The sequence below is a fragment of the Zea mays genome, chromosome 10 (genome assembly GCF_902167145.1).
Source record: "Zea mays cultivar B73 chromosome 10, Zm-B73-REFERENCE-NAM-5.0, whole genome shotgun sequence".
NCBI lineage: Eukaryota > Viridiplantae > Streptophyta > Magnoliopsida > Poales > Poaceae > Zea > Zea mays.
Window position 1 is genome coordinate 120510465 of NC_050105.1, and position 22842 is coordinate 120533306.

The window sequence follows — 22842 nt, forward strand, 5'->3', positions numbered from 1 at the left end:
GGGGTCGGGCGAGGCGGAGACCGCCTTCCAGAGTCGAGGCTGAGTCTCAGCTCAGGGGTCGGGCGAGGCGGAGTCCGTCTTCCAAGGTCGAGGTGGAGTCCGAGCCATGGGGTCGGGCGAGGCGGAGCTTCCTATGGCGCCTGAGGCCGGTCTTGGCGGCTATCAGCCTCACCCTGACGGGTGGCACAGTAGTCGGAGCAGGGCAGGCGGCGCTATTTTCCTGTCAGGTCGGTCAGTGGAGCGGCGAAGTGACTGCGGTCACTTAGGTCCTGTCGACTGAGGAGCGCGCGTCAGGATAAGGTGTCAGTCGATCCTTGCATTAAATGCTCCTGCGATATGGTCGGTTGGCGTGGCGATCTAGCCAAGGTTGCTTCTCCGCGAAGCCTGGGCCTCGGGCGAGTCGAAGGTGCGTCTGTTATTTGAGGGGACCCTCGGGCGAGACGTGAATCCTCCTGGGTCGGCTGCCTTTGCCCGAGGCTAGGCTCGGACGAGGCGAGACCGTGTCCCTTGAGTGGATGGAGCCTTGACCTGAATCGCGCCCATCAGGCCTTTGCAGCTTTGTGCTGATGGGGGTTACCAGCTGAGATTAGGAGTCTTGGGGGTACCCCTAATTATGGTCCCCGATAAGTACAATCGGCGGAAAATGTAATAACATTTACATCCATACCTGGGCATTCTGGAGAAGCCTCATAGTCGACCAGGTCTTCTCCCAGCAGGTCGTCCTCTTCCATTGATGTTGGCATGTCGTTGGAGGCTTCCTGGTGTGGTGCGGACGGTCCGGACTCCAGGGGCGGACGATCCGCGCCTGGTGCAGTTTGTCCGGCCTTGTTGGCCAGGCTATCTGCCATACCTGCAGGGTGCTGCACAAGTGTTGTTTTATTTTCTATTTTTGTGGTTGTTTGTTTTTCCTCAACGGCCTTTGGTCTCCATTTCTTTTGTGGTGGCGGGTATAGTGGATGTGTGTCATTGAATATCTTTTCTGCCTCCTTCTCCTGGCTCTCCTTTGCTCTTAGGCGCTGTAATTTTCTCTTTTGGGATCGTGTCAATCCCGTTGGGCACCATCGAGGCATGGAGTATTTTGGATCGGCTGTTTTGATGGTAGTCGTATCTTCTTTTTTGGTTGTATTGGACGATTCACCAAAAATCATCGGCCCTTCACTTTCTTTTTGTAAAACGACATCTGTTGTACCAATTTTGATAATGTCCTTTTTTGTCGTTCTTTCAGTTGCCGCAGGCATATGCCCCCCTGCCGGATTGGTCGGCCTTGGAGGCCAAGTAGTCCAGCAATCCTGTTGGGTCTGTGCCTGGTGACCGGATTGAGCGGTGCTCAATCGGTCTTGTACTGGTGGCGCCAACCTGTCGAAAACAGATGTTTGGGGTGCCCCCCAGGCAGGGTACTGTGGCATCCCAAATGGATATGGTGGCATGCCCCACATTTGATTTGGGTCATATGGTGGAGGTAAGTATGTGTATGGATATGGCATAGACGGATAAGGGGGTGGAGGTGTCCATGTCGGTATGTTAGGTCTCAATTGTACAGTATGACCTTTCATTTCTTCCGATTGGTGGGGTGGCCCAATCGGCCTGACCTGACGTTGCTCATGAATGGGTGAGCGGGGTCGCTTTGCTGGCCGGTCACTGGGGCCGGCCTTATTTTTCACGTATTTAGACAACAATTGATCGAAAGTCGGGCCGGGATTGACCAGCCGACCAACTGCTTTAAATGTATTTGTTTTCCACGTACCTATCTCTGGTCGTCGTGGTTTGAAGGTACGTGGCCGCTGCGAGTCCTGAGCATGGCCGGACCGTCCGCTGGAGTTCTCCGGACCGTCCGGAGAAGCGTCGAACCGTCCACATCTGGTTGGCGGACTGTCCGCGATACGCAGCACGGGTTCCCACAACTGTCTCCCTGTCTGCGCTTGCCCCCCGGTGCTAGAGGTTGTGATGGTCACCTTCAGGGTCTCCCCTCCATCGGGAGTCTTCTCGGACACCACTTTCCTATAAGAAACTTTACAATCCCCATCGGCCTTTTTAGCATTGCCGATGATTGTTTCTTTGCTTTTGCCTTTATCGGCTGTGTTTGGCCGAACCAGGACTTTCTTGCCCTCGAAGTCGATCATGTTCATCGGAAAGGGCTCTGTATTCACCTGCATTTCCTGAAATTTCAATCGTCCCTCGTTAATGGCCGATTGAATCTGTCGCCGAAACACATTACAATCATTAGTGGCATGAGAAAATGAGTTATGTCACTTGCAGTATGCACGACGTTTTAGCTCGTCGGCGGATGACACAGTGTGATTTATTTTAATGTTGCCATTTTTGAGTAATTCGTCAAATATTTTATCACACTTACCAACATTAAACGTAAACTTAACCTCCTCTTGCCGTTTCTTTTGAACCGGCTGTAAGGAGGAACAAGCTGAAGATTTGGCCTGTTTTGGCCAAACCATTTCAGCAGCATACACTTCTGCTGATTCGTCATCTGAGCTACTTTGGTCGCATTCTACTATATGTATGTTGTGACGAATTGTTTTAGCAGTTTCTTTGCTTCGGCTTTCACAAGCCAAAGCTCTCTGGTGTAACTGTGCTAGTGTAAAAAATTGGATGCCCTCTAATCTTTCTTTTAAATAATATCGTAGACCATTAAAGGCTAATCCTGCTAGCTGTTTTTCTGCTAAATGAATTTGGAAGCATCAGTTTCTTGTATCTCGGAATCTCCGGATGTAATCATTAACCGATTCATCTTTTGCCTGTCGCAATGACACTAAATCTACCAAATCCAACGTATAGTCACCGGAGAAAAAATGATCATGAAATTTTTGTTCTAGATCCCCCCATGATGAAATGGAATTAGGAGGTAAAGTGGCATACCATGCAAACGCGGTTCCTGTTAGAGATAATGAAAATAAACGTACGCGAAATGCCTCTGTGTCGGCCAATTCTCCTAATTGTGCTAAAAACTGGCCTATGTGTTCGCGCGTGTTCTTTCCTTGATCACCCGAAAATTTTGCGAATTCGGGTATCCTGGTTCCCTGTGGGTATGGGTGGTGATCAAATCGGCTGTCATAAGGTTTCCGATACGATTGCCCCCAGGGATCATGCTTACTCCGAGCTTATCTCGGAACGCCCCGGCTATTTCTTCCCTCACTATATCAATGGCAGCCGGTGCGAGACCACCGACTCTCTGGTCAAACATAGGTGGGGTTGGCTGGATGTTAGCATATTGTATTTCCCCCATTGGTTTGAGGTACGTGGTGCATTTCCATTTGCCCTATATGGCTCATAGGTTTGATCGTTTCTTTCCGGCCTTCTAGGTGGAGCCGGAAAGCTTTCCTGGGCTCTGGATCTTGAATTAATGGGCTGGTGCATTGCATAGTGTGATGGGAAGTGTTGCTGGGACGGGTGAGGATTCAGATAACAATCCTCCTCAAAACGGTCATGTGCGGACTGTCCGGGCATTGGCCCGGACCGTCCGTGATTATGTGCGGACCGTCCGCCATTGTATGCGGACGATCCGACTAGGTAGTTCAGATTCCGTGTCATATGTGGTGGCTTGGGGTGCGTGTCTGGGTACCTCATTAAAAATGGGCCTGGCCGTGGCTGGCCCGGACGGTCCACGTTCACGTGCGGACGGTCCGGACATGTGCAGATCGGCTGTTTTGCTGCCGATTTGCGGTCGCTCAGGGTACGTGTTCATCGGCATCCCATAAAGGGGTTGTGACTGGTCGTGACAACCTCTAGCCGATGTATTACGTGCGTTATCCCCTAATTCAACCTCGTGTGAAGGAAAATTTGCTATACTAGATTTATCAAATGCACGTACTAGTCTCCTATAATCGTTTTGCATATCCCCTATGATATTTTGCATTTGTTCACGCTGTTCATCTACATAATTCCTAAGAGATTGCAGCTCGTTTGTATTACTTACATTAGGGATATCTGGTGTGGGTGGCAGTGAAGCCGGATCCGTCGCCCGATGTCGGACGACCTTGTTGTTCCTGTCCACTTTGAAGTTGGCCAAGAACTTTGCTTTTGCCTCCTGGATCATCTGCTCCTTGTGCTCCTCGAACTGAAGCTGTTCGGCAACCGGCAAGGTTTCCCAAGTCGGCTCTATGATGTTGCTTGGAGAGACTTCAGAACTATCCCTTGAACCGGCCATTGAGGGCCGATTTGATAGGTCTAAATATGTCTTCCCCAGCGGAGTCGCCAAAAAGTATGTTGACGCCTTTTTGGAGCGTCAAATACTCAATAAGAACCGGCGGCGGTGCTCACTGCGCAGGGGCGGACGGTCCGCGGCCTGGTGTGAGACTAGGGTTCCTGCCTGACGGTCGGACAGTCCGCGCCCTGGGGCCGGACGGTCCGCGCGTACGTAGGGGCAGCGGAAGATCGCCGACGGCGGCCTAGATCTCGCTCTCGGGAGGGACCCCGTTGGGGAGAAGAGATCCTAGGTGATGTCTAGGCTCGGGTAGACCAACCTAGACTCTTCTAATCGACGTAGAGTCGAAGAGAAGCAGAGAAATTGGAGATCGAGAGTGTTGACGCCTTTTCGGAGCGCCAAACACTCAACAAGAACCGTGGCGGTGCCCTCTGCACAGGGGCGGACGGTCCGCGCACAGGGGCCGGACGGTCCGCGGCCTGGTGCGAGGCGCGGTGGTGCTCTCTGCGCAAGGGCGGACTGTCCGCGGCCTGGGGCCGGACGGTCCGCGGCCTGGTGCGCGGCTAGGGCTCCTGCCTGACGGCCGGACGGTCCGCGCCCTGGGGCCGGACGGTCCGCGCGTACGCAGGGACGGCGGAAGATCGCCGACGGCGCCTAGATCTCGCTCCCGGGAGGGACCCCGTCGGGGAGTAGAGATCCTAGGTGGTGTCTAGGCTCGGGTAGACCGACCTAGACTCCTCTAATCGACGTGGAGTCGAGGAGAGGCGGAGAATTTGGGGATTGGAAGGCTAAACTAGGGCTAAACTAGAACTACTCCTAAGATAAAATGCGAAATAGAAGTTGTATTGATTCGATTGTTTATGATTACAAATCGGCCGTATACCTCTCTATTTATAGAGGAGGGGGGCTGGACCCTTTACAAACTAATTTCCGAGCTTATCCCCTGATTTTAGCTAACAACCGTAGCACAAAACTCGGAACCCTAATCTGTTCTGCGCACGCGCGGACCGTCCGGCCCACAGGCGCGGACTGTCCGGACCGCGGACCGTCCGGCCTCAGGGCCGGACCGTCCGCGCGCTCAATTTGGTGCTCAACATATGCCCCCCTGCCTTTTGGTGGAGCTGAGCGAACCAAAAGCAACTAACTCGATGTTATTACATCGGTTTTCTTAGGCAACTTGCCACTTACTAGGATGGTACGCAGTGGCCTTGGTCTCGATGGTTGACTCAACGGACGTGATCCCTTTTAGATTTGATCGAACTATCAGTCCCAACATCGCCGAGCGTCATACTGGTCCTGACCAATTCGTCACCTTGCCTTCCTAATTCTCTAAGTGTTCTGGCGTAGCTCCGTAGTCGACCAGGTCTTCTCCTTGCAGGTCGTCTTCCTCCATGGGCGTCGGTACGTCGTCGGAGGTGTCTTGGCGTAGTGCGGATGGTTCGGCCTCAGGGGTCAGATGGTCCGCGTCCTGTGCAGATGATCCGGCCTTTATAGCCGGACAGTCTACCATACCTGCAGAGAGATGCACAGTTGTCGTTTTATTTACTATCTTTGTGGTCGTTTGATTTTTCTCAACGGCCTTTGGTCTCCATCTCTTTTGTGGTGGCGGATACTGCGGATGCGTGTCATTGAATATTCTTTCTGCCTCTTTTTCCTGATTCTCCTTTGCTCTGAGGCGCTGTAATTTTCGCTTTTGCGATCGTGTCAGTCCCGATGGGCACCATCGGGGCATAGAGTATTTTGGATCAGCTATTTTATTGACAGTCGTACCTTCTTTTTTGTTTGTGTTGGCCGATTCACCAAAAATCATCGGCCCTTCGTTGTTTTGTTGTACGACGACATCTGTCGTTCCTATTTTAATGACATCTCCCTTTTTCGTACTGTTGGAGGTTGTAGCTGTATGCCCCCCTGCCGGATTAGTCAGCCTTTGGGGCCGAGTTGTTCGGCAATCTTGCTGGGCCTCTGCTCGTGGACCAGATTGAGGGGTTCTCAATCGGTCTTGTACTGGAGGTGTCAACCTATTGAATACAGATGTTTGGGGTGCCCCCCAAGCGGGGTACTGTGGTATCCCAAATGGGTATGGTGGCATGCCCCACATTTGATTTGGGACATATGGTGAAGGTATGTATGTGTATGGATATGGCATAGGTGGATATAGTGGTGGAGGTGTCCATGCAGGTACGTTAGGTCTTAATTGAACATTATGACCTTCCGTCCTTTCCGATTGGTGTGGTGGTCCAATCGGCCTAACCTGCCGTCGCACCTGGGTGGGTAAGCGAGGTCCCTTTGGTGGCCGGTCGCTGGGGCCAGCCTTCCTTTTCACATATTTAGACAATAATTGATCAAAGGTCGGGCTAGATTTTACCAACCGACCAGTGGCCTTGAACGTGTTAGTTTTCCACGTACCTATTTCTGGTCGTCGTGGTTTGAAGGTACGTGGTCGTCGTGGCTCTTCGGAGTTGCCGGACCGTCCGCTGGAATGCTCCGGACCGTCCGGTAATGTTACGGACCGTCCACGCCTGGGCACCGGACCATCCGCGATGCGTAGTATGTGTTCTCGCTCATGTCCCTTTATCTGCGCTTGCCCACCAGTGCTGGAGTTTGTGATGGTCACCTTCAGTGTCTCCCCTCCATCAGGAGTCTTCTCGGCCATCACTTTCCTGCAAGAAATTTTGTTGTTTTCATCGGCTTTCCATGCGTTGCCGATGATGATTTCTTTGTCTTTGCCCTTATCAGCTGTGTTGGGCCGAATTAGGACCTTTTTGCTATTAAAGTCGATCGCATTCATTGGAAAGGGCTCTGTGTCCTCCTGAAATTTCAATCATCCCTCGTTAATGGCCGATTGGATTTGTCGTCGAAACACATTACAATCATTAGTGGCATGGGAAAATGAGTTGTGCCACTTGCAATATGCGCGACGCTTTAGTTCGTCGGCGGGTGGGGCGGTATAATCGATCTTAATGTTACCATTTTTTAGTAATTCATCGAATATCTTATCACATTTGCCGACATTAAATGTAAACTTAACCTCCTCCTGTTGTTCCTTTTGAACTAACTGCAAGGAGGAGCAAGCCGAAGATTTGGCCTGCTCGGGCCAAACTATTTCGGCAGTGTAAACTTTTTTTGGTTCATCGTCCGAACTACTTTGATTGTGTTCTACTATATGGACATTATGATGAACCGTTCTGACTAGTTCTTTGCTTCGGCTTTCACAAGCCGAAGCTCTCTGATGTAATTGTGCTAAAGTAAAGAACTGGATGCCTTCTAATCTCTCTTTTAAATAATAGCGCAATCCATCAAAGGCTATTCCCGCCAGTTGTTTATCTGTTAAATGAATTTGAAAGCATCGGTTTCTCGTACCCTGGAATCTCCGGATATAATCACTAACCGATTCATCCTTTTCTTGTCGTAGGGCCACTAAGTCTACTAAATCTAGCTCATAATCACCAGAGAAGAAATGTTCATGAAATTTTTGCTCTAAGTCTCCCCATGACAAAATGGAATTAGGAGGGAGCGTGGCATACCATGTGAATGCAGTCCCTGTTAAGGATAATGAAAATAAACGCACACGGAATGCTTCGGTGTCGGCCAATTCTCCTAATTGTGCTAGGAACTGGCCTATGTGCTCACGCGTGCTCTTTCCTTGGTCACCCGAAAACTTTGCAAACTCGGGTATCCTAGTTCCCTGTGGGTATGGGTGGTGATCAAATCGGCTGTCATAAGGCTTCCGATATGATTGCCTCCTAGGGACCATGCTTACTCCAAGCTTATCTCGGAATGCCCCGGCTATTTCTTCCCTCACTATACCAATGGCAGCCGGTGCAAGACCACCGGCTCTCTGGTCAAACATAGGTGGGGTTGGTTGCATGTTAGTATGTTGTCGTTCCCCCCATTGGTTTGAGCTACGTGGTGCATTTCCATTTGCCCTATATGGGTCATAGGTTTGATCGTTTCTTTCCGGCCTCCTGGGTAGGGCCGGAAAGCTTTCCTGGGCTCTGGATCTTGAATTAATGGGCTGGTGCATTGCATAGTGTGATGGGAAGTGCTGCTGGGACGGGTGAGGATTTAGGTAATAATCCTCCTCAAAAGATTCATGCGCGGACTGTCCGGATATGTACCCGGACCGTCCGGGGTTATATGCGGACCGTCCGTCGTTGTATGCGGACCGTCCGACTGGGTAGTTTGGGTTCTATGCCGTGTGTGGTGGCTCGGGCGCATATCTAGGTAACTCATTAAAAATGGGCTCGGCTGTGGCTGACCCGGACGGTCCGCGCTCGCGAGCGGACGGTCCGGACATGTGTAGATCGGCTGGTTTACTGCCGATTTGCGTTTGCTCAGGGTACGTGTCCATCGGCATCCCATAAGGGGGTTGTGACTGGTCGTGACAACCTCTAACCGATGTATTACGTGTATTATCTCCTAATTCAACCTTGTGTGAAGGAAAATTTGCTATACTAGATTTATCAAACGCACATACTAGTCTCCTACAATCGTTTTGCATAACCCCTATGATATTTTGCATCTGTTCTCGCTGTTCGTCTATGTAAGCTTTAAGAGATTGGAGTTCGTTGGTGCTACTTACATTTGGGGTAATCGTAGTAGGTCGGAGCGAAGCCAGATCTGTCGCCCGTTGCCGAACGACTTTGTTGTTCCTGTCCACTTTGAAGTCAGCCAGGAACTTCGCCTTTGCTTCTTGGATCAGCTGCTCCTGGCGCTCCTCGAACATGAGCTGTTCTTCAGCCGGCAAGGCTTCCCATGTCGGTGTGATGATATTGCTGGTGGAAACCTCAGAGCTATCTTTTGAACCAGCCATTGAGGGCCGATTTGATGAGCCTAGATGTGTTCTCCCCAGCGGAGTCGCCAAAAAGTATGTTGACGCCTTTTCGGAGCGCCAAACACTCAACAAGAACCGTGGCGGTGCCCTCTGCACAGGGGCGGACGGTCCGCGCGCAGGGGCCGGACGGTCCGCGGCCTGGTGCGAGGCGCGGTGGTGCTCTCTGCGCAAGGGCGGACTGTCCGCGGCCTGGGGCCGGACGGTCCGCGGCCTGGTGCGCGGCTAGGGCTCCTGCCTGACGGCCGGACGGTCCGCGCCCTGGGGCCGGACGGTCCGCGCGTACGCAGGGACGGCAGAAGATCGCCGACGGCGCCTAGATCTCGCTCCCGGGAGGGACCCCGTCGGGGAGTAGAGATCCTAGGTGGTGTCTAGGCTCGGGTAGACCGACCTAGACTCCTCTAATCGACGTGGAGTCGAGGAGAGGCGGAGAATTTGGGGATTGGAAGGCTAAACTAGGGCTAAACTAGAACTACTCCTAAGATAAAATGCGAAATAGAAGTTGTATTGATTCGATTGTTTATGATTACAAATCGGCCGTATACCTCTCTATTTATAGAGGAGGGGGGCTGGACCCTTTACAAACTAATTTCCGAGCTTATCCCCTGATTTTAGCTAACAACCGTAGCACAAAACTCGGAACCCTAATCTGTTCTGCGCACGCGCGGACCGTCCGGCCCACAGGCGCGGACTGTCCGGACCGCGGACCGTCCGGCCTCAGGGCCGGACCGTCCGCGCGCTCAATTTGGTGCTCAACAGAGAGGCTAAACCTAAACTAGACTAGAACTACTCTTAGGATAGAATGTAAATTGTATTGATTGTAGGTTCGATTGATGATGATAAATCGGCCGTAGACCTCTCTATTTATAGAGGAGGGGGGCTGGACCCTTTACACAACCGATTCCAAGCTAATTCCGTGAATCTAGCTAACAACCGTAGCACAAAACTCGGAACCCTAATCTGTTCTGCGCGCGCGGGCCGTCCGGCCCACAGGCGCGGACCATCCGGACCGCGGACCGTCCGGCCTCAGGGCCGGACTGTCCGCACCTCAATTTGGTGCCCAACAACATGATCAACCGAAAATAGCTTTATCCACCTTTGACTTAAAGACCAAAAGTATATCTAATTCTCTTTCTACTACTGCATTGCATCGATCTGCGTATGCATGTCTAGATTAAAAAGTAGTTGCATCTTATATACTAGGAAGGGGAGCACTAACTAACTAACTGCACTAATATCTTGATGTGGGTAATAAGTTCCTGCTGAAGCATGTGGACACTGGTTATATAAAAACATCTCATGGGAGTGCATGGTGACCCACGGGTGGTGATTCGTAGCAGAGCTATCCGAAAAGGAGTTACTTATTTGTTTACCCTCAAAATATGAGCTTCGCCAGAATACTCTCGCTTCCGGTGTTGTTTTGGCGTCGCCTAGGCATCCAACCGTTTTTTACTGAGGTGTCTCGCTCGTCACGCCTTGGCGCCCGATTTGTAGACGCGAACACCTCACAACCGAAAACGAGGGTTGCTGCGCGCGTGCGGGAAACGAGAGGGCGTGGCACGCGTGCGCGATTTTTGAAGCGCGTACACCTCTCTCTCGCGCGCACCCCTTCCTGTAACGCGCAAATCGAGAGAGTGGGAGGGAAAGAGAGGGAAGAGAGGAGGAGAAGACAGAAGAGGGCGGCAGTAGCAGCTAGAGTCCAGCGGTGCGCCGCCTCCATCCGGCCGTGTTGTAGCTCCTCCCACGCCACCGACCTCCACTCCGCCGATTTACCCTTCGATTGGAGCGACCCTCCGATCGGACCTCCGCCCATCAATCCGCACCTTCGGCCTCCCTGCTAGCGTCCTTCCTATCGGCTCAAAAGTACTCTTCTCGCACCTTCTTCCTCTGCTCTCTCTGTTCTGAATCTCTTGGATATATTGTCTACTCGTGCTTAGTGCTTGCCTCTTAGACTTTGACTTGTTGTAACACCCTGAATTTGGGGTATAAAATTTCTTCTCTAATATCTACCAAATTCAGGTGTTACATCTTTTCTCCTCTCTATAGATTTATTTTCTCTTCCTTTTAATAGAGTTTGTTTTATTTTTTGGGAGATGTATTATTACTTTAGAAGATTAAACCCTAGGGGAGACGCGAATTTTTGCATCATGTTGAGCCTATAATTTGGTCTTTGTTTGATGCATATGTTTAAATTATTCAAAGTTGAATTTGTGGTTTGGTTGGATTTGAATTCAAAAGGAGAAAACAAAAAAGGAAAAATAACTAGAATTTTAGAATAAAAGAAAAGGCAAAAGAAGCCTAAACCCCCTCCCTTCCAGCCTTTTCGGGCCCAGTCGGCCCAGCTTCGCCCGCACGCCCGCACCCTCTCTCCCTCTGACCGGTGCGGCCGGTCTGTCGGCGTCGCTCCCTTCGCACGCGCGCCTCGGCTCTCTCTCTCTCTGTGCCGCGGGTCCACCTAGTCAGTGTCGTTACCCGTTCACCCCCGCGCGCTTGAGTCGCTGCCGCATGGACCCCGCTTGTCAGCTCCCCCCTTTCCTCTAACCTCCAGCCCGCACGGCCCGCCGTGGACGCGTCCATGTCGCGCGCCTCCCGGCCACCTCCCCACGCACCGACCTCTTTTTTTGAAGCCACGCCCCCACTCACTCCCCTCCCCTCCCTCACTCACGCACCCGCAGAGCTCCCGCCCTCGCCTTGTGCCATGCGCACGCCAGAGGAGACATCGTCGCCGTCCGCCATGGTCTCGCGCTCGTTCCGCGGTCGCCGTCGAGTCCTCGCCAAAACGACAAACTCTGCAGTTTGGTATAATGTTTTTTGCTGAATTATGGATTATTCTGTAAAAAGAATAGTTAATATTTTAATCACTTTAAAAGATATAAAATGCAATCACATGTTAACATATATCCCATTTTATCAGAACTCATAAGCTCAGTACTCCCTTCTAGATCAAGGCCCGTTTAATTGTTTTAGTTTCAGTTTTTTAAAACCATTTAAGATATTAAATCAGAATCATTTTACAAAATTAGCTGGTTGTTAGGCTGAATTTTGTATCTTAAAGAATTTTCAAAAACTTATATAAATTTTCTTTTTATTATTTATTGAGAATTAATAATCTAGATGTAACCTATTTAAATTTACTATACTAAAAACTAACTTAAAATATAATTAAGATTATAAGTGGATAGTAGAAATAGAATCACTCGTAGAGGTAATTTTAAATCTCTAACGTATTGTGTTTGTACATAGAATCCGAACCGATTCTCGCTTAAACGGACCTCCCAAACTACCATTCCCAGTTCCCACGGCACGATGGCCTCCGCCGAAATCCCCAACTCCAGCCCCGACGCCACCAACCCCGCCCCCGCCGCCGCCGCCGCCACCGGCCCCGACCTCTCCTCTTCGCCGCCGCCGCTCCCGCCGCGCAAGCGCCGCCTTTCGCCTTCCCCACCACCAACGCGGTCCGCGTCACGCTCTCGGTCCCCCCGCTCCCGCTCCCCGCACGGCCGACGCTCGCGCAGCCGGAGCCGCAGCCCGCAGCAGTACCCGACCGATGGCAAGCGGCAACGGCACAATGGCCTTACCGTGGATGCGTGCCGCGATTTCCTGCGCGACAGGTGCACCCGCTCCGACCTCGAGTGCAGATACGCGCACCCTCACAACTCCGTTTCCATCGACCTGTGCGTGCGCGCGAGATCCTGCCGCCTCTTGCGCTTGTAGCAGTATGGTTTCCGTTCTAATTTTGGTTTGTTTGCTGTGCGTGGGATCTGGTCAGGGACAATAAGGTGACTGCGTGTGCGGATTCTCTGAGGAACAATTGCTTCCGGGGGATGACATGCCGTTACTACCATCCGCCTCCACATATCCAGGAGTATGAACCGATTTCTCCATTTTTGGTTGTTTGATTCGTTTGGTTTTGTTTGCTGGTTAATGGTGTTATGCTTCGGTCGTGGAAATCCAGTACTGCGTCTCGTTTCATGTTTATAAAAGGTTAGAAGCACGAGTGGCAGGTACTTTAACTGCGAGCCCATGAAGGCTGCAGCGTACAACATATAAATTTGAACTAGCAGCTTCACAATACCCCTTTTACCTTGTGCTAACAGCTGATGCAAACTGCAAATGGCTAACAACATTATCCTTTTGCAAGGAAATTACATCATTGCTTCTGAGAAAAACTACTGATGACTGAAACGCATGGCTTATAGGTTGTTTTAAGTCCTTGTCACAGTGTAGGAATCTAATCCTCTCTATTCCTGCATAGCACATAGCCACATACCATTCAATCCCATGTGCTTCTTGGCTTGGGAAAAAAAATCCGCTGTTAACCCTCCCCTTCTCTTTCTTAAAAAAGTTACTCCATAAGTACAGCAACATACCTCATAAACTCCTTTTCTGTTGTTTTGGGAAGCCTGAAGAGTGTGTTATGCTTGACTCTGATGATCTGATCCAAGAGAGTCTGTTAGAACTTGTAGAGTGACATGCAAACTGCAATTATCCTGTGAGAGCACAATAACATTTTATCAGAGTATGAAATATAAGTCTTTTTTGCTGCACTTCTGATTCCGCTGCATTTCTTTTGCCTCTTTGTTTTAGGCAATTACTGAGATCAGTTGGCGTGGAAGACCCAAAGGTGAAGACGGTAAGTTTGTCTTTAAGTCATTTATATTTTTATTGACTAATAACATGGATCTGACTGTCCTTTTCTGAGTGTTTAAAATTCCTTTCTATTTAGTGCCATCGGCTGACTAAGAGAGTAGACTTGATGCCTATGTGCTCAAAATGATAACACAAATATTATATCAGGATTTATACATTTTGTTTTGTCTTGTGTGACCTAGTAATACATATCTTTTGTTGAAATTCGTGGAAGAGGTGGTGCCAACATTATCAAACATATCTTGTACAACAATTAACAATGTGTAAAAGCATGCTTAAGTTAGATGCCATTGTATCAGCTATGCTAATCTATATCTTATAATAGTAATTTGGTTTGCATATAACATTTTGGATGCCAACTTAGCATTTTTTATGAAACTCAGCAGATCTGCAGAGATTTTACACGTGGGAAGTGTTCAAGATCAGCAAATGAGTGCCGATTCTTGCACCATTCATCTGTTGAAGATGTTGCAATTGTAAGAGTACCTCATTGAAATTTGTGTATTATTACTATAAATTGTCTATCAAAATACAACAAAGAACAGTTTTTCTGCCCTTTTCTATATGATGTGTACTTTGAGAGCAAGAACATTGTTGGTTTCTAATTGATTCCCCTATTTGACACTTGCTAACTCTTAAAAGATATTTTGGCTGATCTAGTTTTTCCTACTTTGTTTCTGTGAAAGGTTTGCCAAGACTTCTTGCGTGGACAGTGCAATCGCATAGCATGTAGGTACTCTCATGTAGTAGCACATCCGATGCCACCAATGAACCATGTTCCCATGCCATACCCTGAGATGGTATATACTTCTTTCGAATATATTCCCACATGTTACTCTGTTACTTTTTATGGAAATAGTTTTTTTATCTATTCTTCATATTTTAATAACAATGCCCTTTGGAGGACTTCTCAGGTTGCCTTTTTCTTGCCATTTATTCACAATTTATCTACAATAGGAAATGAATTGGCAAACAAAAAAAACTTCCATTTTTAGTGGAGTTTTATGCTTTGCATTATGTTTATAATCTAAATGTAAGATGATTAATGATCTTGAGTAACATGCTGTGTATCTCTTTTTATGCATTATTCTGAAGCTTTACATGCCACCACCACCACCACCACCCCTTGGAGTACCAATGATGGGGCCTCTGCCTTCACCTCCTATACCATTTGCTGGTACATAACACTAAATGATCAATTCCTCCCCCTTATACTATTATTGTTGCTTTTGACATTTAATGAACTACCCTGAAAAGCACACTCCTCTGGAAACACAGATAATACGAACAGAGTTGAAGTTTGTAGGGACTTCTTGAAGAACATGTGCAATAGAGAATCCTGCCGGTTTGTGCACCCTGAGACACATACAACGGTTTGTATTTGTGCCTTCTCTTTTGTCTTTTTTTTTCTGCTAGTTTACAAGCTACTATTTATACGTTTTTATTTTCTGCATTTGTTTGACCAGGCGGTGAACGCCAATGTTGAAGTATGCCGTGATTTTAAACGAGGAGAATGCAATCGATCTGCCTGTCGCTTTTTCCATCCACATACAAGCTGAAGTTTTCTGTTGCCTAAAGTAAAGTAAATTATACTTTGTTTCCCCCCTTTTAATACAAATGACTGCCAAATACATATAGATGAAAGAATACTCCCTTAGGAACACCTATTTACAGAGTTAACTTTGACTTCAATTCCTTGTGGATCTTGTGTCTATTCAAACCAGCTAGAGCAATATAGAGTTTAAGATTGGCAATTTGTCATTTGAGTGAATCAACATATTTTTTCCAATGAAATGCAACTTTTATCCGTTCCAAACAGGCATGCCAATGAGCGTGTTGATTCTCTAAGATTTTGAATTGGCTAAGATTACATGCACTGTTCAAGCGATCTACTGTTTGTTCAGCTTCATTGCCTTCTATTTCACGTCAATTCTGTTCCTTCTGGAGAGCTCTCCTGCCAAGTTTGATATTAAGATGTATGAATCACAACAATGGAAGATGGCCTCTTGTATGAGTCCTTCGTTTCAGAATTTATTACTTGTTTATGTTGTTGGGCTGTTGATAAAATTATATGGTCTGATCTTTTCCTGCATATCTCTCTCCCATGGTCCCACCAACTAATTTCCTGAGTTCAGTTAATAAACTAATGAGTTATTAAATGTGGAGAGTATCTTTCAAGTAGCACTACTATTTATTTTGCTAACCGGATCATCTAACATGTCTCATGCCTAATGCTGGGCCTTATAAGGCCTAAGAATAAAAATAGCTGTTGCTATATGATTTTCTATTGAGAAATCACCAGTGCCAAAATCTAGATTCTGTTTTTCATTTTCCCCCTTTACTGAAGCAGAAACTGCAGGCAAGTCCCCACGTTTAGTTTTCAGTCTTATTTACAGTGCTGTAAGCCGTGTTTAACAGATGGGTACTGCTTGTTTCCTCAGCTTGAGTGCCCTGCGCCGCTGCTGCTGCTGCTGCCGCCGCCGCCGCAGCCACCAATTCTGCTTCTGCCACCAAAGAGCTGCTGCGCTGGCTGTTGTGTTGCTAAGGTGCCATAGAGCATGGAAGCCGTAGAAGGTGCTACGTAGGCATGGAATAAAAGATACTATCGTCCTGTTATATTCAGATGGTTGCTTGAACTTGCTTGACTCAATGCTTGAGTGGTACCTCTTCACTATGGGGTCTCTCTCTCCCCCTGTGTGTGGTTATGTATTTGTTGTCATAAAGATGATTTTGACTCCAGCTAATCTGGTGTCTGCGCTATTGGCTTCCCTTTAGCGCCACACGTTTGTTGTATGGATACTTTTTTTTGAGCCAATGTTTCGCCACGCTTTGCCGCTGTTTCAAACAGGCACCACCTGAAGACATTCTGATGTGCTTGTGATGCTTAACTAGGAATACAGTGCCAGGTACCAAGCTGATTGAAACGGCAAGGTATCTGAAAGGTTGGGTGATGATGAGGCCTTATGCCAAGCGTGCCATTCTGTTGCTGCTCGAATGCGTGCGGTCTACAGGTAAGCGATTTTAAGGGCATGTACAACGGCCATGTACAATTGGTTTTCTATGTACAAGAGACATTTAAGAAACTGTATCATACAGTGGAGAGTTCTTAAAATCAGTCATATCAGACAGACTCTTTGCGAAGAACACATCTCTTATATTTTTTATATTTAATCCTCTAGAGACTCCTCAAGAAACAAGGTATTAAATGGAGGTTGTATGCCCATGAGCTCTGTGGACACACATTCAGACATGCCGCAGCGGTTTTATGGGTAGCCTGCTTGACGCCCAGTTGCGCCGCCTAAGCATTTGACGATTGGGGCACGTTCTGGGAAATGCTATGCTTGGATTTGTGATAGTAAACTAGATTAGCATGCCGTTTCTCTGTGACTGAGCTTCGTTTGCAGCTACTGGATTTCAATAATGATTATGAGATTGTATTGCTGTAGTAATATTGCAGCGCCAATTTTATAACTTGTTCGGTTATTCCCAATACACATGGATTGGATGAGATTAGAAAAAAATTAAAAAGAAGTTTGATTTATTTGGGATTCAAAGCCATCTAATCTCACTCAATCCACATGGATTGAGAGCTAACTGAACAAGCCCTAACTTGGTTATCACTAGCTGCAGCAGTAGATTTGGTCACAGGAGACAACAAGCACGGTCAGGGCCATTTGACTTCGCCTTTGTTTTTTCTGTCTCAGCAAAGAGCAGGAAGGATGAGCTCGGAATGCTCTGCTCCTCTAGCGCGGGACATATCTTGGATAAAGCATATGTATAGCACTAACATAATAACAATTAACATCAAAGTTTAGATTGGACAGGCTCAAGCCGACGTGATCTACGGGCAGCCCAATGCAAGCCCAAGCAACGGACCCTGTGCCTTTTCCTTTTTATATTTAAAAATAATTAAAATTTTAGCTTTATATCTTGACTTCTAAATATTAAACACTATCGTTTGAACTTTGAAGGACGATGACAAGGACCTAAATATAATTTTATAAGGCTTAGTTTGGGAACCCCATTTTCTCAAGGGATTTTTCATTTTCCCAAGAGAAATTAATTTATTTTCCCTTTGAAAAATAAGAATTACTTAGGAAAATAGTGTTTCCAAACTAGCCCTAACAGATTGGTCCTTGCCGCCCTTGGGGGAGCAGGTGATGTGGAGTGTGGTGTGGGGGACGCAGCAGACCCATTGACGCCATACTTAAGATTGGTTTGGTAGACACATAAATGGAGACATTTAAAGCTAGTTTGGGAACCACATTTTTTCCAAGGGATTCCTATTTTTCCAAGAAAAAATGAACTAATTTCCCTTGGTAAAATGAAAATCCTGTGGAAAATTTTGGTTCCTGTCGGGGACCATAATTAGGGGTACCCTCAAGACACCTAATTCTCAGCTGGTAACCCCCATCAGCATAAAGCTGCAAAGGCCTGATGGGTACGATTAAGTCAGGGATCAGTCCACACGAGTGACTCGATCACGCTTCACCCGGGCCTAGCCTCGGCCAAGGGCAGCCGACCTCGAGAGACTTCCGTCTCGCCCGAGGCCCCCTTTTTATGGCGGACACATCACCGGCTCGCCCGAGGCCTTGGCTTCGCTCAGAAGCAACCTTGACTAAATCGCCACACCGACTGACCAAATTGCAGGGGCATTTAACGCAAAGGTGGCCTGACACCTTTATCCTGACACGCGCCCCCGGCAGAGCCGAAGTGACCACCGTCACTCCACCGCTCCACTGGCCAGTCTGACAGAAGGACAGCGCCGCCTGCGCCGCTCCGACTGCAGTGCCACTCGACAGAGTGAGTCTGACAGGCAGTCAGGCCTTGCCAAAGGCGCCACGGCGAACTCCGCTCCGCCCGACCCCAGGGCTCGGACTCGGGCTAAGACCCGGAAGACGGCGAACTCCGCTCCGCCCGACCCCAGGGCTCGGACTCGGGCTAAGACCCAGAAGACGACGAACTCCGCTCCGCCCGACCCCAGGGCTCGGACTCGGGCTAAGACCCGGAAGACGACGAAACTCCGCTCCGCCCGACCCCAGGGCTCGGACTCGGGCTAAGACCCGGAAGACGACGAAACTCCGCCTCGCCCGACCCCAGGGCTCGGACTCCGCCCTGGCCTCGGCCGAACGACTTCCGCCTCGCCCGACCCCATGGCTCGGGCTCGGCCATGGCAACGGAAGGCAGACTCAACCTCGGCTTCGGAGGAACCCCCACGTCGCCCTGCCTAGGGCACAGACCGCCACGTCAACAGGAAGCGCCATCATCATCCTACCCCGAATCGACTCGGGTCACGGAGAACAAGACCGGCGTCCCATCCGGCCAGCTCCGCCGGAGGGGCAATGATGGCGCTCCACAAGCTCTATGACGACGGCGGCCCCCAGCTCTCTTACGGAAGCAGGACGACGTCAGCAGGGACTCGACCGCTCCAACAGCTGTCCCTCCACCAGGCTCCGCCGCACCTCCGACAGCCACGACATCACGCCAGCAGGGTGCCCAGATCTCTCCGGCTGCCACATTGGCATGTACCTAGGGCGCTAGCTCTCCCTCCGCTAGACACGTAGCACTCTGCTACACCCCCCATTGTACACCTGGATCCTCTCCTTACGACTATAAAAGGGAGGACCAGGGCCTTCTTAGAGAAGGTTGGCCGCGCGGGACCGACGACGGGACAGGCGCTCTCTTGGGGCCGCTCGCTTCCCTCACCCGCGTGGACGCTTGTAACCCCCCTACTGCAAGCGCACCTGACCTGGGCGCGGGACGAACACGAAGGCCGCGGGACTTCCACCTCTCTCACGCTCGACTCCGGCCACCTCGCCTCTCCCCCCTTCGCGCTCGCCCACGCGCTCGACCCATCTGGGCTGGGGCACGCAGCACACTCACTCGTCGGCTTAGGGACCCCCCTGTCTCGAAACGCCGACAGTTGGCGCGCCAGGTAGGGGCCTGCTGCGTGCTGACGAACAGCTCCCCGTCAAGCTCCAGATGGGCAGTCTTCAGCAACCTCTCCGGCCCGGGACGGTGCTTCGTTTCGGGACTCTTGAGTTCATGTCCTTCGACGGCAGCTACGACATGATACTTCTTCCACCGCCGCGCGACTACGACAATGGCGGCCGACAACCCGCCCGCCGGCGGCGGAATCGACGACGTCTTCCCCGCGTGGTGGAAGGGCAACATTCGGGCTCGCTCCGTTCTCTCCCCCGCCAACGGAGGAGGAGGCGGGGCCGTCAAGGCCAGGTGGGAGGCTGCGCTTCGTCGGCCGTTGAGCGAATCGATGCCCCCGATGCCCCGACGGAAGGCACGCCGGACGTCGACCTCGCGTTCAAGACGGAAGCAAGCGCCGTCCCCCCGCGGCACGCTGACCCCGAGCAAGAAGACGACGCCGGCGCGCTCGCGGAAAGCCTGCAGGACGTCGCCCTCGAACCAGAGATGACGGTGCAACCAGTCCCCGATGTGACTACGTCGCTCCTCGTCGACCAAAAGGTACCGACTAACTCCCATCTTGCGTCATTTCGACTCGGCCTCAACCCGCCAAACGACCTCGTTTTGGCGGGCGCCCTCATTGAGGCGAGTGCAACCCCACTGAGGTTCCGTATGCGGTCGCCTTGGGGCCGACTGACGGACGTCTCGACCTACGGGCCCTCTGGGTCCGAGGAAGATGACGATCCCAGCATCGGTTGGGATTTCTCCGGACTTGGCAACCCCAGTGCCATGCGGGACTTCATGACCGCCTGTGACTACTGCCTATCCGACTGTTCCGATGGAAGCCGCAGCCTTGGCGACGAGAGCTGCGGCCCAAGCCGCGAATGTTTCCACATCGAGCTAGGGGATCCCTCCGAAGGCAACCATCTTGGCATGCCGGAGGACGGTGATCTCCCTAGGCCGGTGCCTCGCGCCGACATCCCACGGGAGCTAGCTGTGGTCCCCGCTCCAGCGGGGGGTTACGACCCACAACTCGAGCAAGTCCGCGAGGCGCAGGCCAGGCTCAACGAGGGAACAGGAGCGCTTGAGCCGATCCGTCGGGACGTCGGACAAGCATGGGTGGGCCAACCCCTGGCCGGAGAAATACGTCACTTGCCCCAAGGTCTCCAGCACCGCGTCGCCAACGATGTCAGGATCAGGCCGCCGCCCGCATCCAGCGGGGTTGGTCAGAACCTGGCAACCGCAGCAATGCTCATCCGCGCGATGCCGGAGCCGTCAACCACCGAGGGTCGGCGAATCCAGGGAGAACTCAAGAATCTCCTGGAAGGCGCTGCGGCCTGGCGGGCCGAGAGCACTGCCTCCCGAAGGCAAGGTTATCCCTCGGAACCTCATGCCGCGACTTCCCGATTCATGCGGGAAGCCTCGGTCTACACCGGGCGCACGCGCAACACCGCGCCTGCGGCCCCGGGCCACCTCGGCAACGAGCACCATCGACGCGACCGTCGGGCTCACCTCGACGAAAGGGTGCGCCGAGGCTACCACCCCAGGCGTGGGGGGCGCTACGACAGCGGGGAGGATCGGAGTCCCTCGCCCGAACCACCCGGTCCGCAGGCCTTCAGTCGGGCCATCCGACGGGCGCCATTCCCGACCCGGTTCCGACCCCCGACTACTATCACGAAGTACTCGGGGGAAACGAGACCGGAACTGTGGCTCGCGGACTACCGCCTTGCCTGCCAACTGGGTGGAACGGACGACGACAACCTCATCATCCGTAACCTCCCCCTGTTCCTCTCCGACACTGCTCGCGCCTGGATGGAGCACCTGCCTCCGGGGCAGATCTCCAACTGGGACGACTTGGTCCAAGCCTTCGCTGGCAATTTCCAGGGCACATACGTGCGCCCCGGGAATTCCTGGGACCTTCGAAGCTGCCGGCAACAGCCAGGGGAGTCGCTCCGGGACTACATCCGGCGATTCTCGAAGCAGCGCACCGAGCTGCCCAACATCACCGACTCGGATGTCATCGGCGCGTTCCTCGCCGGCACCACTTGCCGCGACCTGGTGAGCAAGCTGGGTCGCAAAACCCCCACCAGGGCGAGCGAGCTGATGGACATCGCCACCAAGTTCGCCTCTGGCCAGGAGGCGGTCGAGGCTATCTTCTGAAAGGACAAGCAGCCCCAAGGCCGCCCATCGGAAGAGGCTCCCGAGGCGTCTGCTCCGCGCGGCGCCAAGAAGAAAGGCAAGAAGAAGTCGCAATCGAAACGCGACGCCGCTGACGCGGACCTTGTCGCCGCCGCCGAGTATAAGAACCCTCGGAAGCCCCCCGGAGGTGCGAACCTCTTCGACAAGATGCTCAAGGAGCCGTGCCCCTACCATCAGGGGCCCGTCAAGCACACCCTCGAGGAGTGCGTTATGCTTCGGCGTCACTTCCACAGGGCCGGGCCACCCGCCGAGGGTGGCAGGGCCCGCGACGACGACAAGAACGAAGATCACCTAGCAGGAGAGTTCCCCGAGGTCCGCGACTGCTTCATGATCTATGGAGGGCATGCGGCGAATACCTCGGCTCGGCACCGCAAGCAAGAGCGCCGGGAGGTCTGCTCGGTGAAGGTGGCGGCGCCAGTCTACCTAGACTGGTCCGACAAGCCCATCACTTTTGACCAGGCCGACCACCCCGATCATGTGCCGAGCCCGGGGAAATACCCGCTCGTCGTCGACCCCGTTGTCGGCGATGTCAGGCTCACCAAGGTCCTGATGGATGGGGGCAGCTGCCTCAACATCATCTACGCCGAGACCCTCAAGCTCCTGCGCGTCGATCTGTCCTACGTCCGAGCAGGCGCTGCGCCCTTCCACGGGATCATCCCTGGGAAGCGCGTCCAGCCCCTCGGGCGACTCGACCTCCCCGTCTGCTTCGGGACACCCTCCAACTTCCGAAGGGAGACCCTGACGTTCGAGGTGGTCGGGTTCCGAGGAACCTACCACGCCGTGCTAGGGAGGCCATGCTACGCGAAGTTCATGGCCGTCCCCAACTACACCTACTTGAAGCTCAAGATGCCGGGCCCCAACGGGGTCATCACCGTCGGCCCCACGTACAAACACGCGTTCGAATGCGACGTGGAGTGCGTGGAGTACGCCGAGGCCCTCGCCGAGTCCGAGGCCCTCATCGCCGACCTGGAGAACCTCTCCAAGGAGGTGCCAGACGTGAAGCGCCACGCCGGCAACTTCGAGCCAGCGGAGACGGTCAAGGCCGTCCCTCTCGACCCCAGTGGCGACACCACCAAGCAGGTCCGGA

The 22842-nt window shown here is 51.6% G+C and overlaps 1 protein-coding gene across 10 annotated transcripts; it reads left to right on the forward strand.

Moving 5' to 3' along the window:
* The first annotated feature begins 12234 nt into the window (after nucleotides 1-12234).
* LOC100272580 (Zinc finger CCCH domain-containing protein 28) lies at nucleotides 12235-17058 on the forward strand. Of its 10 annotated transcripts, XR_559673.2 has the most exons (10): nucleotides 12242-12661; nucleotides 12757-12852; nucleotides 13575-13620; nucleotides 14021-14113; nucleotides 14324-14437; nucleotides 14733-14814; nucleotides 14916-15010; nucleotides 15104-15214; nucleotides 16530-16648; nucleotides 16817-17058. XR_559673.2 is itself a non-coding variant. In XM_035962950.1 (9 exons), exons 1-8 carry the CDS (start codon nucleotides 12294-12296, stop codon nucleotides 15194-15196), a joined length of 984 nt encoding a protein of 327 aa, XP_035818843.1. In that variant the 5' UTR covers nucleotides 12235-12293; the 3' UTR covers nucleotides 15197-15214; nucleotides 16530-16781. The 10 variants fall into 10 exon arrangements, 9 of the variants coding, with proteins under 9 accessions (XP_035818843.1, XP_035818844.1, XP_035818842.1 ...); XM_035962950.1 differs by lacking the exon at nucleotides 16817-17058 and having other exon boundaries at nucleotides 12235-12661; nucleotides 14024-14113; nucleotides 16530-16781; XM_035962951.1 differs by lacking the exon at nucleotides 16817-17058 and having other exon boundaries at nucleotides 12235-12661; nucleotides 14024-14113; nucleotides 15104-15219; nucleotides 16530-16774.
* Nucleotides 17059-22842: the final 5784 nt, after the last annotated feature.